General features: G+C 39.6%; 1 protein-coding gene across 4 annotated transcripts in view; it reads right to left on the reverse strand.

Moving 5' to 3' along the window:
- The window catches only part of CCDC191 (coiled-coil domain containing 191), a 90,256-nt gene that overhangs the window by 50,822 nt on the left and 24,729 nt on the right, over positions 1 to 14,705 (reverse strand). For all 4 annotated transcript variants that reach the window (XM_045502093.1, XM_045502092.1, XM_045502091.1 and 1 more), the window contains one exon: positions 4,726 to 4,916. In XM_045502093.1, coding sequence (XP_045358049.1) covers positions 4,726 to 4,916 — 191 coding nt within the window. The remainder of the gene's footprint in view (positions 1 to 4,725; positions 4,917 to 14,705) is intronic.

The raw sequence follows: 14,705 nt of genomic DNA on the forward strand, positions 1-14,705 counted from the left end.
TTTATAACAACACCTGAATTGATACTTACTGATCAGTGCATGAACTAGAACCTATAAGTCAGGAGAACACTGACTAACTGAATAGATAGGGGTGACTAGATAAGTACCTGGAAGCTTCTAAGCCTCAGATTCCTCCTAAAAATGGTATCACCCTAAAAAAAATAAAAAAAAAAAAGGCTTTACATTGCTTGTTCTACAGGAGTTTTTTAAAAAGATCTAATTCACACACACACACACACACCCTAAACATAGAGAACAAATTCTCATGGAAGATAGCATTGTCTCAGGGCAAAACTACTAGATATCTAAAAAGTGTCTTGAATTTTTTAAAAGGATATAAAAAATGATAAATAAATAAGCACACACTAGTGATCTGAGTCCTGAAATCTGACGCATGAAAACAGCAGCGGTGCAAGCAGTCGCATGAATAGGAGCAGGAATGAATGAGCTAATGCATTCAATAATGCACCAGGTAGCCCCCAGGGAAAAAGAAGATAACACAATTCTGTCTGAAAGGGTTTTAAAGTGAGCCAGGCAGTGCAAATCTGGGCCCCCTGCCTCTATGACAGACATATGAGGAGCCTGACCAGCTTCAGAAGCCACGCAATTTCTGGCCTCTTGCCTTCATACCAGGTGAGCATGGAGGGAAGGGCATCAAACATGATTCACAGAGGGGCGCTGTAAGTGACTGCCCAAAAGAATGCTCAAATGAGGTGTGGGAAAATGGGGACCTGACAGTCTATTTTCAACCCAGCCTCCCCTCTTCTAGGCTAGCATGTGGGCTCACCCCAGCTATGTGCTGATTTACCAGTTTTTCCCCAAACTGAAAAACGCCCTCTTCTACTTCGCCACATTCTGTCTCTCAGAAGGTGGGGCCCATGAATTCCTATTTTTAAAAAGCTCCTCAGGGGATTATAATGCACGATAGCCAAGTCCATGTCACTCTCGAGTATTTATCTTATGCTGCCTTCTGTTGCAATTATTTTTAGTAGTTGGGTGCCATGTTTAACTTCACTTAAATGGAAAACTCCTAGAAGGCAAGTGTTTAACACTTTTTTCAAGTCCCTCCTCCCTGTACTTAGAAGAGAGCCTAGTACCCAGTAAATGTCAATAAAGCTGGTTGGCTGAAAGAATAAATTCTATCAAACAGAATGAAAGAACAAGTGAACAAATGAACACCATAGTTTGAGGGATGTCAAAGAGCCAGTTTTCCCACTGGCCTGCCACACAGTATCCTCAAATCCCCAACACTTACATATTGGGCACTGTTTCCAGACCATGCCTGTTAAAGTATACACAGTTTCCTGAGAGGGATAACATCAACTGAGGATTACAGTAAAAGAGCATGAGGGGCTTGAGGGACAAAGGGAAGAGATAAAAGCATATTTCAGGAAAGGCCCAGAAAACTCTGGTACAAGAGAGGGCAGGACTGCAAGTAATGTAGAGGTTAATGAGGGGAAAACAGGTGCTTCTCAGAGAAGAACTGAGAAATCAGGGGCTCAAAAAGGGCTGGTGGAAGACGTCGAAAACCCCGCTCCTTCCTAATTTTGTCTAGGGCTCGCCATAAATTTAAGAGAGGAAGGGAGAGAGGAGTAATGGAAGAAATGAAGTCAGCTTTTAAAAGTGAACATGCTGAGCAAAGTAAAAATACAGTTCAAATTCCAACACCACCACATCAAAGGGTCTAACTAAGCATGTGCACCAGGGTTTTATTGTATTACCTAAGCAAGTAAATTCTCAGGTTTGGGAATATTTGTTAAGGTTGAGATTATATTATAATATTGTATTGAAATTTTATAACACCATTACCATAACTACTTTTAAAAGAAAAGAGACAGACAAAAATAGGAGAAAGAACAAAAGAAAATTAAAGAAAGGAAAAAGGGGAGGACGGAAGGACGGAAGGATGGAAGGAAGGAAGGAAGCCAGGAAAGCTAGGCCTTGCATGGGGGAACTGGCCAGTGAGGGAAATCTCAGGTGTCAGAAACAAGTGCGGATGCAAGAGCTGGAGGATGAAAACACAGCTGACATCTGAGTAACGGGCATAGCAAATAATTTCCATGTCCAGGTGGATGGGCCACAGAACCACCTGTGCTTTGCCAATCTGGTAAGTGTTTAGTTTCTATGGTTAGTAACCCATTATATCCCTTGAGCTCATTATTTAGGGAAAAAAAATACTTGAAAACACTGTCAAGTTAAATTGTAAAAGAGGAAGCAAATAAACTCCTCATTGACTCACTTATTATTCAGCAAATGTGTATTTGGTGTCTACTGAGATATTAGGAGAAACTCTGATGAACACAGAAAAGAACCCAGCTCTCCAGACACCCTCAATCCCACTAATGTTTCTTGGTTTCTGCTTATAGTAGCTAACTTAGAGCTTTTCCCCACTTTTAATATCCCACCCTTCTTTCTAGAACAGAGAAAAACATGCAGACAGCCAGGGATTTGGGAAAGCAGCACAAAGGATGGTTTGTATCTAGTAGCTTCTTACTACTAATACGTTTCCAGCATGTCTTGTCATTTGTTAATTACTGCTTTATTTTTCATCTGCAGCCATCTAAAGTAAATTGCCACACAAATGAAAAATACAGCTGTCTTGGGGAACCACCACCTAGATGTTATATAACATTTAGTACAGAAGCAGTGTGGTCCAGGAAAGAGCATTTGGATCAGAAGCAAAGAGACCAGAGTCTAGTCCTGGACTAGCTACTCTCACCCTTTGGACCTTGAGAGAGTCGTTTACTCTCTCTAGGCCTTACTTTTAACATATATAAAATGACAGGCAGGATCAGACGATCCTTGAGGTGGTTTCTGCTCTACATTTTTTTGCTCTAAAGTTCTGTAGTAAAAAAATTATTACAAGTTAAGTATTTTCTAACTCTGGCACTTAAAAAAAATGTAGTACCCATTCTGAATGTTTAAAAATAGACACCTGAAAATAATTCACAGATACGAGACGTTCTAAGATCTTAAAAAAAAAATTGGCACATAATGCTATTATGAAATCCCCATTTAGTGATTTCATATTTAAGCAGTTTAATTGCAATGAAATCTCAAGTTCTTCATATTTTTCTTCTACAAGTTTCTTCTGGTATGTAAATTTCACAGCCATGTTTAACTTCAACACTCAGTTTCCACTCCCTTCATACCATCATTCATGTCACTTCCCTTTTACAGCACCTCCAGTTTCTCTCCTTTACCCAGCATATCTTGCCAGCTATTCCATTTTCAGTAAGCTATCATCCCAATTCCTTATATGAATCGCTAGGTCCTAAGAACTTAGAAATGAATTATGGGAAAGAGTTTTCTAAGCTGGCCTTTTTTTTTCCCCCCTAGCATACTGTAAAGAAAGGGAAATTGACTAAGTCATCCCTCTGCTTAAAAACTATCAAGACTTCACCTTTATTTACCAAAGAATTCCTAAACTCCTTGTCTTGGCATTCAAGGCCTTTCACAAATTGATGAACCTGAGAAGCCACATGCTTGATGATCTCTGGCCAACCTGAATGGCTATACCAAGTGCCATTACCTCATCTCCCCATCCCCACCTAGGAATATCCTATGTATGGTACAAAGTCCGGCTCAAGACCCACCTTCCTGATCAAGCCCTTCCTGGCACTCTGTAGGAGCCTGCTCAGTCAGTGTGACACTTACTTCTGCTAAGTTCTCAGTGGCAGAGGGGATGACTTATGAACTTTATGGTTTATGCTGCTGCTCAGCCCCTGTCCTGCTTCTAGCTCTTGTCTTCCCCATAAAAGGGCTTCAGAATCCTGTGTATCCACCCCAGGGCCTGATGCTGTCACACAGCTGCACAACTCCAGGGGGCAGCATTTCCTTCTACATAACAATGGTTTCACACACAATTCATTCAAGTTTTCACCCCGAATAAGAGTTGCTGGTAAGAGAAGTGATTACACATAAGCACATAAACTGCCCCTGTCCCCAAACAAACAAATGGTTCCTTCTATACCCATGATTTTGGTTCAAGGATGCAGAGCTAAACTTGGAAATGAATAGAAGAAAATGTATATAATTTTAAGATGACGGAACAAAGGAAGTTTTATTTGAAGACAAATTCTGTGTCATTCACAAGCATAAGAGAGAGCTGATATAAAGGTGTCAAAAACCTCTAAATAAAGTGTGGGACAGAAGACAGAGGAGTGGGGGGAATCACCTTGGCAGATGTATGTTCCCTGTGTTCCTAATTAACATTCAGCATGCAGACAGGTATTTCCATCAGTGAGAATTACTGGCATATAAACCAAACTCTGTCTTCTGAATTGGTAAAATGGTCCAAGGTGCAATGCTACGACATCCAGGGGGCAAGGAAAAAACATAGTACTTGTTTTCTTCAAAAGGAGAGCATGTGCATCAGTATATTTTAATGAAATCTTTGCTTATACTTTTCAGTTAAAATGTTTTGTTTTGTTTTTTTCTTTTTCTTTTTCTTAAGCAGGCTTCATGCCCAGCATGAACTTATGACCCTGAGATTAAGACCTGGGCTGAGATCAAGAGTTAGATGCTTAACTGACTGAGCCACCCAGGTGCCCCTCAGTTAAAATTTTCTAGTTTGGGATGTAATATAGAAAAACAGTGATTACCACATTTTATAATGGTGAGATGATTCTAGTGAACATAATTTTTAGATTATTTTGGGATTCTTCAGGAGGAAAAATGTCCTATAATACACCAGAAGGATTTTCATGGTACAGATAATAGTACCTGTTTTCTTCCCTAAGGTAATTTTCCATGGCTTGAGTCTCCCGTGCCAACTTCTGGGATCTTGTGTAGTCTCTCCAGGCCCGCAGGACTTTCAGTTGAAACTTCCAGTCAGACAGGGTCCCAGCTTTTCCCAGCTTGATCCTATGATCAAGGATCAGCTTGTGCCAGGCAGAGAAATACCGTTTTTGACACTGCAATGGAAACATGTGGAAAATCACCACTAATTGGCTCTAGTGTTTGTAATATCTAATACTGAGAGCTATCACCTCAGGTATCCCCCTCATACTTTTTCTAACAAATCTAGCAACTGTCGTCTTGATGGAAGGAGAACCAAGTATAACTATTCAAGTCATGCAGCTGAGGCTCGTGGCTTAAACTATAGTACTTAATTCTCATTCTCAGGCACCAGTCCTTTGGGAAGCTGGAGTTGCAGTCATATCTAAGACCCCAGTTAAGGGACTTGTTTGAAAAGCTTGAAACACCTGCTTCTAGGAGGATGGCCAACTTGTCTTGGAGCTTAAAATACCAACTGATTCAGACGCCTGGGTGGCTCAGTGGATTAAACATTTGACTCTTGATTTCAGCTCAGGTCATGATCTCACAGTTCATGGGTTCGAGCCCTACATCAGGCTCTGTGCCGGCAGTGCAGAGCCTGTTTGGGATTTTCTCTCTCCTTCTCTCTCTGTGCCCTCCTCCCCAATAAATAAATAAAATAAACTTAATAAAATAAAGTACCAACCAATTAGTTAATTTCTGTTACTAACACCTGCTGATATCCTACACAAAGGAATATAGAAGATCCCATGAGGATGGAATGGGGGTCTCTGGTGTCTGGAAACAGGATAGCTAAAACAGCTTCAGCTGGGCTACCATGACCATGGGAGAGCTTTGGTGAGCAGGTCTAGAGAGACTAGATGCTCAGGACGCTTGCGATCTTCCACTCCATCTTTCTGACAACAAGTAAGACAAGTTCCACTGACCCTAAAGATATCCCCAGAGAAGTACTTTACTCTCTGGTTTGAGAAAATCTCTGAGATCTAGTCATTGCCTTCATCTTCCACCTTCACAGTAAACTTAATGTTCCCACCACATCACATAACTTTCAGCTCTTGGCCTTATATCAACCACACTGCTTAACACCTTCCTATGTTTATACTAATTTCTTGGTCCTCCATTTCTGCCCTCTCTTTACCTGACTACTTCAGGACTCACTTCTCCCTGGAAGTTCTCCTATCACCAACTACTTTCTGCAAATCTCAGTGCCCTTCCACTGTGTTCTCAGCAACCTCTGCTTCTTCTATCAAAACTCTCATTACACTGTATTATAATCACCTGTTCACTGGTTTCTACTAGACTGTGAGCCTCCAGAAGGAAGGGAGTGGGTCCCATGAATGGAAATGGAAAATCCGTGTTGGTAGCAATAAAACACAAAGTAACTTCATAGAAAGTGACTTTGTGGGAAGTATAGGGAATGCCTAATGACCAGCTTCAAGCACTTGTTAGCTCTACCAGGATCATCCGTACTTACTGCTTCTATCTGTGTAACAATACTTACCTTTCACTATTTCAACATTTAGTAAGCAACCACCACTGCGTTTAAACTTGGGAACTCTGAACGAAGTTAAGATATAATCTCTCCTTTTGAGAGATTATAGGGAGAGAGGATATATAAATTGAAAGATTGATAACATTAGGAAGGAAGCATATGTTGGAATTCTTACAAATAGACCATTTGTCCAGGAATAACAAGAATTCAGTTATATTTCCATTTAGACAAACTACAAAATCTTCCCTATTGTTATTTATCAGGAGAAACCATGGCAAACTTTAAAAAGCCCTTGTTCCCTTTCCATTATGTCAAATGAGGGAATACTGTGCTGACGTTTACCTTAGATGCCATGGAAGGAAGGGAAGGAGGGAGGAAAAGAGGGAAGAAGGGAAAAGAGAGGGAAAGAGGAAGGGACATTTGCTGAATACAGGATATGCCTGCAGTCATAAAAAAGAAAAGACACATAGCTACCAAGTTGAGGGGATATACTTTTTGCATTATTTGCCTATCTAACCCACAAAATAGACCATGGAAAAAAAATATATTGTTAACTTGTGTGTCACTGTCAAAAGAAAATACCAGATTCATTTAAGATATTCCTCCTGAACGATCTGATGAAATATTCTGTGTAGCTTTCTCTAATTTTAACTCCTGGAATGTTTCTAATGATGAAATAGTATAAACATAATCCACCTGGACAATAATAACACTATTAATAGTGTCCTTCTTGGATTTCTATACTCCTTGTCTACAAAGTTCAAAGCATTGCTGGAAGCACAATATTACATGCACTGTTTTATTAATTTGTAGACCATCATTACCAAATGGAGAGACTGCAGATATTATGATTTACTTTACAAAGCTAAACTTCAAGTAGAGAAGGGTTAATCACTAAATTCACAGAGTGAAAAGCTAGTGGCATACCTAAGGTTAATACTGAAATATTCTGGCATCCTGATGACCCAATCTATATTAGGCAAAAAGTCTTCTTTTTAAAAATGAAGGGCAAATTTTTTGCTGCTTTTATACTGAAAGAGAAAAAACTCAATATATACCTTACTATGGTAGAAGAGCACTGCTGGAACGTATGTGAATTTAAAAGGGCAAAATTTGTGTTAATAAATGCTATTGTCATTATACGTCTTTAAAATAGTTAAGATTATCGCTTCTCGGCCTTTTGGCTAAGATCAAGTGAAAATAGTTAAGATTAGACTTTAAGGGCAAAATGATCAGTTTTAACGATCTATGATTCAGTTTCACTACATAAAAGTTAGTAACAGCAAAGTGACAGACTCACAGCAACTGCTTTCTTTTCTTTTCTTTTTTTTAATACATTTTATTTTAGAGAGAGAGAGCATGAGAAGGGGAGAGTGGCAGAGGGAGAGAGAGAATCTTAAGCAGTCTCCACACTCAGAGCAGAACCCAGTGCAGGGCTTGATCCCACAACTCTGGGATCATGACCTGAGTAGAAATCAAGAATTGGAAACTCACCCAGCTGAGCCACCCAGGAGCCCTCATAGCAACTGCTTTCTCGAAATTCACTTGTGATTGGTCTTTCCTGACTACTCAAAAGAGCAATCTCATTAAAGTAAAAATAAATAAATAAATAAAAGTGTGAATCAAAAATAGCCACTTAGTTATTCTTGATTCATGGCAAACATTATTTCGGCAAATAGGATTCCCATAAATGTACTTGGAGGAAAGTATTTGGGAAAGGAAAATACTGTCAGTCCTGTCTTCTCTGGAAGATGCTAGCACTCTGCTTTTATTTAGAAGTGATGAGAAGTGGCATACTTCCATAGTCATGATCTATTTATTCTCTCTATTACCTCTCCCCCCAGCTGAGTCCCTGCTGTTCCCGGGCCTGCTTCTCCTCTTCAGTGCCACTACAATAGTGCTCTATCCTTTTGCTCTTTGAAACAAGAACTATTATTGAAAGTCACAACTGTGTTGGAAGAGGCATACATTCTGTTTAATACATATTATTCAATAAATTTGGTTTCAGAATTTAATGGTTTTTTTTTTTTTTTGATGTTTATTTATTTTTGAGAGAGAGAGAGACAGACAGAGCATGAGCAGGGGAGGGGCAGAGAGACAGAAGGAGACGCAGAATCCAAAGCAGGCTCCAGGCTCTGAGCTGTCAGCACAGAGCCCAACGCGGGGCTCGAACCCATGAACCGTGAGATCATGACCTGAGCCGAAGTCCGACGCTTAACCGACTGAGCTACCCAGGTGCCCCTCAGAATTTAATGTTTTAACTCATCAGACAACTATTCTGACCTCCCTCCATTTCTTACCTAGTTCCTTTATTTCTGTACCATGTTTTGTTTCTGATAGATTTTCAACTATGGTCATATATTCTTTTTACTAACTTGCACATCTTTTTAACGTAGTTGTGGTGAGAGTTAAGGCTTCATACAGGTAAGTAAAATACAGAAAATCACTGTGGGAAAGACTGTTCCTAAATACATATCTATAATAATTTATAAAATAAAATACTACACAAAGTGAAATTGAGTAAGTTTTTAAGGGAAATGCTTCTCATCCTCTCAAAATCTTCCATAAGACATCCTCTGATCGTTAAGGACTCCACTCAAGAGGAGAAATGACAGCTCACCCTGCTAAATTTATTACCTGCACTGGAGTTGCCCTCATTTTGTTGGCAAGAAAAGCTCTTCCCTGACGTGTAATCACACTGCTGTCGTGGGGAATGATTGGCATCAGGTGGAACAGCAATTTGCTATCTAATCTTCGTTGTAATTCTGACCCTGTCACTAGAGACGCTTGTTCTGATTAATGAAGTGGGGAACTCATCAAAATTCCTCAGCTATTTCCCTTTTGTCAGAAATCTCCATGATAATTGCATCAAAATTCTCAGTCATGGAAAAATAAACAATGCATTGTAAAGAGGACAAAAATGTCAACAAGTTTACAGTTTATTTCTGAACAGAACTGAACAGAACTAACTGTGGTGCAACTAGTGCTGGGGGGGAGCTGACCAAGGCTCCGATGTTAGCAATAAAGCCACAGGCTCTGTGGGGCCCCAGGTGACCCCTTGCTGCTCCCTGGCCAAGAGGAACAGGCACTCTATAGCTACAACAGGAGGCAATCCTCAACTATTTTCCTTTTGGGGACCAATAGAGCTAGGCTAAAGGCCCCATAGAACCTATGCAATCCTGGGGGGTGGGGAAAGGAAGATCCTTATTCAGGCAAAAATGCATGCCCCTGGGAAGGAGTACCCTGTGACGCACCCTATTCCTGATTTTCATCATTACTCCCCAAAGAAAAGAGAGGAAGTCATTGTGTCCCCTACCCCAACGTTAAATACTCCTATAATTAATTACATTAGGGAAAATACATTCAGTTCCCTGCCCACAGCACTGAGACCTGGACAACGCCTGGTTCCACGGAGAAGCCCAAAGGCCTAAACTTGGACAACTACCACTGTGCAAAACCTCTGTGCAAAATGTTAACACTGGTTACAGACAAAAAGCTACTTTTGTTATATCCTGGAAGGTGTGATGCTCTTTTAACTTCTGTACTTAGCTTTTTTCTCCTTCCTTTTTTAAACTTAAAAAAAAAAAAAAAACCCACACACAAAAATACCCCTTATTACAGAAATTTAACAAACATACCCAAAAGTAGAAGAATAAACCCCTCATTCAGCTTCAAAAATTATCAACATTTTGCTAATCTTGTTGTATGTCTCCTCCATTCATTTTTTTTTCCCCTGGAGTATTTAAAAATAAATTGTATACATCAGACATTAAATCACATCACACATATATGTGTCACTGTGTATTTGCCAACATTAGGGCATTTTGTAAATTCTTAATTCTGCTAAGCAATAATGTTGCTTTAATTATCTAATTCTGCTTCTCTTCAGAAATAGTACAATTTCAGAAAGAAGTTGCTTAGTCTTACCATATAGTAAATTCTTTTTTTTTTTTAAGTTTATTTATTTATTTTGAGAGAGAGAGAGAGTGCGAGCAGGGGAGGGGCAGAGAGAGAGGGGGAGAGAGAGAATCCCAAGCAGGTTCCACACCTGTCAGCACAGAGCCAGATGTGGGGCTCATACTCATGAACCACGATCATGACCTGAGCTGAAATCAAGAGTTGGATGCCTAACCGACTGAACCACCTAGGCATCCTCATACAGTAAATTGTTAACCAACAAATATCCCTGGATCTTTTAAAGAATGATCATGATACAGCCTATAACCTGAGCTCCTTCCTCAATGTAGCTTAGACCTGTTTTCAGGGCCTCCTGTCTTAGGGAGGGCAGACCCACTGCTTCCCATCACTTCTCTCTTTTCCTCTCTCTTCCTCTTCCAAATTTCTTCCCTCCTACCAATCCCCACTCCCTGTGCATTCTCCCACCTCAGCCACACACCCTCAACCTATGCCGAGAGTACAGCTCATCTCAGAATATATTAGACAAATGTTAGGTTCACCTCCAGGGTAGTCTGACAGTAAGACAATGATGTAATGTCATTTGTTTCTACCAATATGGTTCTCAAGATCCTTATATATATTCACCCAAAATGTCTAGCATTTAGGGGAAATGATAGTCAACTCATAAAATTTTATAGAATGGGCTCCATTTATGCCAAAAGCTCTTATTTTTTCTTAAAGCAGAATTTAATCAGAACTTTTTTCAAAAGACAAACAATTACATATACATGAATTGGAACCTCTGGATCAAACAGCTTCATGGCATTTTGAAAAGCAAAACCCCAGCACGATATTTTGGTAACCTGGCTCTCACTGTCCCTTCTGTGAGAATGGGAAACCCTAGTTACTCAGAAGATGAGGGTAAGGAAGAGCAGAACAACAAAATAAACAACCTCCTTACTAATACCGATCAAATTTTACTTGGATATTTTCCAGAGTTAGCTACATGAAGTAAAACATAATAATGTTTCAAACCCCTCCTAAAATGATACCACACATGGTCTTTACCAATAGCTTAGAGCCAATGTCCTTCATGTGTGTGCCTGACATTTCTTTCCCTACAGTTTTATTTGCAAAAAGGCTTTTCCTTCATTTCCTTCCCCAAACACAGACAACATTGCTGAGAGGATGGTTGCTATGTTTCAGCTCAGAAATGGCTTTACCTCAGTGGTGTGTAGGCAGTCCCGATGTAACTAAGATCTCTAGGGATGAATCGTGCTATATAAATGAGGTACTTAACTACTGTTTTCATCATCTTGTTAGAAAAATCTAGGCTTCTTTTCCATATATCCCCATGTTCCCTTGGTTTCGTTTGGGGTGGCCTTTTGGAAGGCGCTATGCCATAAGCATAACATTAACAATGATTTCTTGGGGGTCACTATTATCTTACTCTCTAACAGAAAAACCCAACCAAATAAGCAAACCAAAACCCTCCCCCACAGAGTTAAGATTTCAGTTAGTATTAACCCATGTTTCATTGTTCTCTTCAACTTTCCCAAGTCTTGTTTCATAGACTTTCTTATCTTATTAACAAGACATAAAATGTATTTCAAGATAGGGCAAGAATTCAGAAGGCCATTTTCCAAATAGTATGAGTTTCATAGTTAATCCCTTGTTGTTTCTGCTAATTAGCAATGACATGTGGATTGCTGAATCTCCCTAAGAGATTTCACTGCAAGATCAAAGAGAAACTAGGAGAGAAAATGGAAGTAGAGAGTTTCTATGCAAAAACAGATGTTTTTAATAAAACAAAAAGAGCTGGCAATGAAGTATGTGGGAAAGATGCATGCATAGTGCTGCACCTGAGCTTTTGTTTGGATAAGAGGGCCCACTCAGTTTCTCTCAGAAAGTCTCCTATTAAATAACTTGGCCCAAATGTGATGTTAAGAGATTGTTTAGGGGGGGACAAATAGAATCCAGAGTCAAAGCACAAAGAATTACAAGAATTAAAGGAGATTGAACTAGAACAACTCCTAGAAACAGATTCTTTCCAGTCTTCCTGTAAATACTCTGTATAGCTGGCTGTTGGGTTTGTGCCAGTGAACCATTTTGAGGGTGCTGACAAGTTTCCTGCTATCTAGTCACTCTCTGCAAGCCAGCTAGGCATTTTCCCCCTTTTTATCCTGTGATCATATTTAGGCTGCTGAGTGTTTTAAGTTTCATTTCCCAAGGGCAGCTTTAGGCTCCTTTAGAACCAGGGTAGGAATGTGGACTAGGGCCAAGGTAATGAGCTACTCCATGGCATTTACCAGAGGCCTATCCTGTCTCCAGCCAAGTCTATGTAAAAGCCGGAGGAGTCTGGTAGGTGGATTCTCTCCATGTCTCAGTTATACTCATATACACTGGAGAAATCAGAATTACAGGTTCACTGACAATATTACAAATGAACAACATAATCACACTGAAGGGAAGGGAGAGGGGAAGGGGAAGAACAGAACCAACCTAAGTAACAATATTCTGGCTGCATAAGATTGAAAATGAAGATAATGTACAAATACTATACTCTGGTTAGTATATTTGTTTACATAGCAGTATGGGTTGGCAATTCTGAAACTACTTCTATAGCATATTAGAATAAGTAAATAGATTTTTGATAATGGGTGTCAGGTTTCTCACTGTCTGAAAAAGGAATTCTAAATCAGCAAGGGGGAGGGGCTATACTGAAACCCGTGGTGCTGGATTAGAGTTGAAGGTATCATTATGAACTTATGATTATTTTAATAAACATACAGACAGTTATAGAAATAAGTTATAAATAAGGAAGAGGGAAGAATAGCATGACCCCCGTGTTACTGCACTGGAATTAGAGATACCAGTATGAACTCACGGATTTTAGTATGTATACAGATAGGCAGACACAGAAATACAAATAATGTGGGTGCATGCGTGGGTTACTACACACACATATATTTCCCAGCTCTGTCTGCCAAGCAATGACACCCCAGGAGCACGGAGAGCACCTACTATTCAGATCTTGGTTTCTAAATACTATTCTCCAATAAAGAAACCAGAGTTCCGTGTAGAAGTGGTTCATTCCAGGGCTGGAACAGGGAAAATACAAGATGGGCCTGGAATGTCCTATGGTGCCAGAAAGAAAGGAAGTGCCCCCAAAACAATGGAAATATTTTGAAAGAACAAAGAAGTCAACCTGAAAGATTTCCCAATGGCCAAAGTAAGAACAATTTGAGTAACAAAGTAAACAACAATAATAGATTATAACCCATAGAATAAAATACCTATCTAGGAGCCCATACTGATAAAAGTAGGTAATTGAATAAATAAATAAATTGGGGAGAAAGGACAGGTTTTCTTTCTAGAAGAACTTCAGTTAATAAATGGAAAAGAAATGAGGGAAATACAAAATCATCATTAGACAAATACATTAATGTTGCAGGCAAGATCTATCTACCTATAGATGCCAAAATTAGTAACTGAAAGTTTAAGAAGAAACAGGATATTTGCATAGTTTTACAATATTTCTTCTAAGACATTCCAAAGGAAAAATAGTAACTTTATAGTATAGAAACCTAGCATATTAACACTTGTACACCCTGATACGATACTGAGAAGGGCACAGCATCACTTCTTTAAGTAATCTCACCAAAAATGTATAATCTCAATCTAAGCAGGAGAAAATATCAGAAAACCTCAACTGAGAGACATTCTACAAAATACCTGATCAGTACCCTTAAAAAAATGTCAAGGTCATAAAAGAGAAGGAAAGACTGAGGAGCTGTCACAAAGCTGGAAGAGACAAAGAAGATGTGACAACTAAATGAAACAGAATTATGGATTGAGTCCTAGGTATATATACTCCTAGGTATTCCCTAATGTAGAATTATGGACTGAGTCCTGGAATAGAAAAAAGGACATTAGTGAAAAAACTGGTGACATCCTAATAAGGTCTGTGGTTTAGTTAATGTATTTAATGGTGTTGTACCAAGGTTAATTTCCTAGTTTTGATATTTATGCTATGCTTACATAAGATGGTAACATTGGGGAAAGCTGGGTGAAGGGTATTCAGGTACTCTGTGTACTGTTTTTGCAACCTTTTCTGTATGTCTACAATTATTTCAAAATAACTTAAAAACAATAAAGTATAGGATCACTAAGCAGAATCTGTGTGAAGTAGAGATCATTTATTCATAGTCTCAAATTTTTAAATTATACTGGCTGATCGTTTTTTAATTTTTTAATTTTAAAGAGAGAATATGTGTGCATGTGGGGGATGGGTAAAGGGGGAGAGGGAGAGGTAGAGGGAGAGGGAGAGGGAGGGAGAGGGAGAGGGAGGGAGAGGGAGAGGGAGGGAGAGGGAGAGGGAGGGAGAGGGAGAGGGAGGGAGAGGGAGAGGGGGAGAGAGAGAGATCTTAAGCTGGCTCCAAGCTAAACTCAGGGCTTGATTCCATGACCCTGGGATCATGACCTGAGCCAAGATCAACAGTCCAATGCTCAACTGACTAAGTCACCCAGGAATTCC

This window comes from Leopardus geoffroyi, chromosome C2, assembly GCF_018350155.1.
Source record: "Leopardus geoffroyi isolate Oge1 chromosome C2, O.geoffroyi_Oge1_pat1.0, whole genome shotgun sequence".
In the NCBI taxonomy this organism is placed as follows: Eukaryota; Metazoa; Chordata; class Mammalia; order Carnivora; family Felidae; genus Leopardus; species Leopardus geoffroyi.